This window comes from Triticum urartu, unplaced genomic scaffold (assembly GCF_003073215.2).
Source record: "Triticum urartu cultivar G1812 unplaced genomic scaffold, Tu2.1 TuUngrouped_contig_1302, whole genome shotgun sequence".
Classification (NCBI taxonomy): Eukaryota; Viridiplantae; Streptophyta; class Magnoliopsida; order Poales; family Poaceae; genus Triticum; species Triticum urartu.
This window is the reverse complement of record NW_024111731.1, coordinates 10,600-15,388: the sequence shown is the minus strand read 5'-3', so window position 1 is coordinate 15,388 and position 4,789 is coordinate 10,600. Positions and strand designations below refer to the sequence as shown.

Genomic DNA, 4,789 nt, shown 5'->3' with positions numbered 1-4,789 from the left:
ACGGCCTTGCAGTAGCCCAACACTTGCCGATTCATACGGGACAGAGGAGCCAATTTGGCATAATTCTTGGGCATGACCATCCGGTTCACCGAATTCTGTACTACTACTTGTAGCTCGCCGCAGGTCCGTGTCATCCAGATCCGGGCATGACTCTGTAGGTGCACGCACCGAGAAGTGTGTGTGTGGATGGCAAGCAAAGGCTCCAGAACAGGATCAATGATCTCATACCACTTTTTGTTGCCGAGAAGGATCAACGTAAAAGCTATCTCAATGAATGGCACACTCACACGATCAAATGTTACAAGACACACAAAATTCTTGTGCGGCATTCAACTAGCAGAATTTTTTTTTTTTTTTGCTTGTCTATTCATTTGACCACTACTTGAGCCGTTCAGGTACAAATAGGAAGGGAGAAAGGCATGAGTTGGACCGAGCTTCATGGCAATGCCATCCCAAAGCCACTCACTCCAGAACCCCAACATTGCTGCCGCAATCGCTAGGTCTCATGCCATCCCATATAGCAACCACAACAGTCTACATAAAGAAATAAACCAGCAGCCAAGTCGTGTGCATACACACACGACATGGCGCGTTATTTGCTGGCCGAGGAATAAAGGAAACTAGGGTTCATGTGACGTTGACTAACACAGAAGACGCTGTGCTAAGTTGCGGGTAAATTGGGGCCACATGCCATTACGGTAGAGACCCTCTTTAAGATAGGCGGTGGCACGGCGGAGTTCTTCCTTGAGCCTCATATTCTCTGTACACAGGCGTTGGTGCTCCGAGGTATCCTGAGTTTTTAGTATCACCCCTGCGCATTTGAGGCATGTCTTGTGTTCAACAACCCACTTGATAGCTTGGTTTTCATCTTTTAGCATCTGGTTCTCTCCCTGAAGATTTTTGGTGTCCTGTAGTTGCCTCTTGCCCTGCATTTATTAATTTCAAGTATGCGTCATTTTAGTGGGTTAGCAAAGTATGCATGCTACCATGTTCACGAGGGGATTATATAGTACTACATTGTAATATTAGATGACCAATAATGCTACTATTTTTAGTGGGGTTTGTACTGTTTAACAGTAAAACTTGCATAGCTGCATGTCTTAGGTGACCCATGTGCCCAAATGTTATGTAATTCACTGTGGAAAAGAATGGAATATATACCTTGCTGGAGGAGCGTTTGTTTTGGAACCAAAACTTGACCTGGAGGGCACTCATGCCAAGCCTCTCGCTAAGGTCTTGCCGGAGTTTCGCATCTGGATAAGGGCTTTCTTGGAACACACTACATATCACGTTAATGAAAATGGATTAGCACACATCTTTTTTGATAGGTAAGAAACATTGATTGAGTATGTATTGTACACTTCAAGTTGTTGGATTTGTTCTCCACGGAGACGGTTATAATTTGCACGCCTTGTCACCATTCTCTGCTCACTATTGATCTCTCCATCGTTATTGTTGCCTTTGTCTGCAGCAGCAGCGTTGGCATCGTCAGTGTTGCCCATGTTGGTAGTGGCTCCCAGCAGGCCATGCATCTCATCACCATTCTCGTGCTGGAGTAGGTGGCCCTGCTCGCTTGTGATGAAGAGGTCCAACATATTTTGCACATCACTGTTGTATTCCGGCAACTCCCCATCCATGGTGATCTGTTATCATGAAACAAAATATTTATTCTCATGTGTAGACTTATTAAAGGTAGCAATGAACAAATATCTTAAGAAAAAAGAATGCGGTAGTGAAAAATGAAATCAAGTAGACTTTAATTGCCAATTTAGTACATTTAGATTTAGATTTTAATTTCCAACATAGTTGGATGTTACTCCACATTAAGAATACTTAAAATTCATCTGTATGAGTTTCCTAGACCGAGATGTAATCAAGTAGACTTAAATTACTCTCAAAAAGTATATTGACATAATTTCCTGAATTCACTATCACATATTCATGATTATCTACGCTGATTACTTCAATAATTTCTAAACGTATATGCCCTACATAGTAATGCAAAACTATTACTTTCTTATCTCATCGTGTTCTTTTATATGTATCAGAAAATCCTTACTCTATCTATATATACATTGGTATCTATCTACGGACTCCGTATGTGATATAAATAAACAAGACCCTACATACAATAAGATAAGTACCAACTACTCCTACAATTGTAGAAGCAAGATATTAAAATATAATATGCGAGGGAAATCATATTAGCCATAAATAATAGCATCATAGGCATGATAATACAATCAGATCTATGAATATATACAATCAGATCTACGTATAGCAAGATCCTAGCCATCTCCCAAGCAAAGTGATGAAATGCTACTTTCTTTGTGTATCCACTCACTCCATGGTGGATCTACCTTTTTTCCAAGAATACAAGGGATGAGAGATGTCACGGAGTATTCCTGCTCAACATTAGAAGCTATATATCCAAGGATAACTAGAGTAGAAGGGTATAAACATTACTAGATGAATGGCTTAAGGAAATACAGATGGCTTCGGTTGTCGTCCTCCTTAGAACTTCGATAGGCGAGAAAGTACACGAACCTGTTTTGTTCCTACTGATATATCAAACTCATTCAGCAAAGTAGCTATGACCATCCGAATTTAAAGCCATGAGCAGCATGCAAATTTTTGCCATGACCCATGATTAATGCAAGCAATTACTTCTATCCAAATATAAGGCTCATATATATATCATGGATTTTGCATTGGCCTATATATAGGTCATATTTAATACTCATTAAGCATATTTGTGGAGTGAATATTGGCATATCGATACAATATATTATGCTATTAAAACAATATAAATTGCTTCTTCATACAATCAATAGAAAAGAACGACTTTGATCGATAATATATTTGTAGATCTAAATGATATACATGGACATAACGATTTCTTTAGTTAATAATAAATATGTAGTATGTTTTTTTGGAAGAAAAACTTCCTATGCACACAATAGAAAAGAACACCAACAATAACTTGTATCCAAGTATAAGGCTCACATGCCATGGATATTGATAGTTGTGGCATGTCCTATACATAGGGCATAATTAATACTCATTAATCCTATTTGTGGAGTGAATATTTCCACATTTATAACAATATATTATATGATTACAACAATAGGAAAAGGGTGGTTCTGATTATCTATATACATAATATACATGGACATAAACGGGTGGTTGTGATCCATTATATGTTGTAGACCAACATGATATACATGCACATAAAGAGTTCTTCAACCAATACAACATACAATGTATGTTATTTTTCGGAAAAAAAAAACTTCCAGTTGATTCATCCACTATTAAGGGAGCACAAAGAATACCAGGACTAATAGAAATTACATCTAGGTCAGTGACAACAACAAGCACTGGAGTGAGCTGAAGATGCGCCGCCATCATCGCCCCTCTCTCTCACTGATGTCGGCGAAAAAATTTTGTAGTAGTTAGACGGGAGTCCTCACGACAAGGCCTCATAGGACCACTACACTAGAGCAGCAACCATCGCCAATAAAGAGAAGCGTAGATCATGATTCATTAATCAATTTCTAGCGCATTTCCCTTCCCGGTGGCACCACCAGTGTCAATGTGCAAGTCACTCAAGCAACCCGGCTCCAATGACGATGGCCCTGATGCACTGGAATTGCCCACCTGTCATGACTTTACTAGCCGATTTCACCCGGCCCGCCACCGATCTGACCAGCAATGTGGCTTTGGCCCGGCGGGCCTTAGACTCCCGCGCGCTGGCAAGAATCGACGGGCGGCGCCCAATGAGAGTGGCCCCGGGCGACCCGGCGGTCCACCTATCCATTGGACCTCCCAGCCGGGTCTCCTGGGTACGGAGCCGTCCGGGAAAAGATCGGACGAATCGGATCATCCCTGAGAAGCTACAGCCGCATGCCACAAAGCAACCGATGGCACATATGCTCTCATAGCCCGTGGATCTCTCGTGTGGTCCGACCCCAATGACGATGGCCCCTCACGCACTAAGTGATCCACCTATCATGGACCATCCAACCAAGTTAATCGGGTTAGACGCTACCTGACTCAGCCCCATGGCTTTGGCCCGACGTGGGGTATACACACCGCCAGGAGGGTCCGGATGTGCCACCACGCGGGGGCGGGTGCGCATCGAGAACCACCCAAGGGTAGTGGCCTCGGGCTGGCACGCAGTCCATCCGTCATGTACCCTCCAGGTAGGTCGCCCACGCGCAAGCTATCCGGGCAAATCGGATGGCTTGCATCGGCCTTGAGAGCCTCCCGCCGCAAACCAAATGCTTACCGACGACCAGGAGCCTCTCTTCGCCGTGAGGAGCCCAAGGTTGCTGGTATTCCAGCATCCTTTATAGGATTAATGACTATGATCATTCATGGCATGATCTTGCATAGGCATTACGTCCGTGATATGCAGATCGTTATCCAGCTGCATCTTCATCTAAGACTCCACCCCAAGCCTACTATCCAACATTAAGTTTATAATAAACAAAGCATTGCAATAAGTATGATGGCATAGTGTACACAATAGAACTATCATATGTAAGTGATTAAGAAAGTACAATTTTATCCTTAGTGGCAACAATACAATATGTGTCCACTCCCTTATTGTCAATAGGGTCAAACTCACCGCAAGGTTGAACTCACTACCATGCACAAATATCTATAAAGAACTACCTACCAATCATGGTCAGAGATGACAAATAGATTGAGAAGCATACACTTGTGGACCAAAGAAACTTCATAAGGTTAAATATAATTCAAGGAACAATCTGATAATAAAGTGACA

The 4,789-nt window shown here is 42.3% G+C and overlaps 1 protein-coding gene across 1 annotated transcript; it reads right to left on the bottom strand.

Moving 5' to 3' along the window:
• Positions 1–457: 457 nt before the first annotated feature.
• LOC125526662 (homeobox-leucine zipper protein ROC4-like) lies at positions 458–1,637 on the bottom strand. Its single transcript, XM_048691308.1, has 3 exons — positions 1,360–1,637; positions 1,162–1,279; positions 458–926 (listed from the first exon to the last, which is right to left on the bottom strand). The coding sequence occupies exons 1-3, from the start codon at positions 1,635–1,637 to the stop codon at positions 642–644; spliced, it is 681 nt and encodes a 226-aa protein (XP_048547265.1). The 3' UTR covers positions 458–641.
• Between the last annotated feature and the right edge of the window lie 3,152 nt (positions 1,638–4,789).

Excerpts from the sequence above, each read along its gene's own strand:
- LOC125526662 (XM_048691308.1), bottom strand. The coding sequence starts at position 1,637 with ATGGATGGGGAGTTGCCGGAATACAACAGTGATGTGCAAAATATGTTG. Across the intron at positions 1,280-1,359 it reads CAAATCCAACAACTTGAAGT|TGTGTTCCAAGAAAGCCCTT; the intron begins GTACAATACATA and ends CGTGATATGTAG. Across the intron at positions 927-1,161 it reads ACAAACGCTCCTCCAGCAAG|GGCAAGAGGCAACTACAGGA; the intron begins GTATATATTCCA and ends TAATAAATGCAG.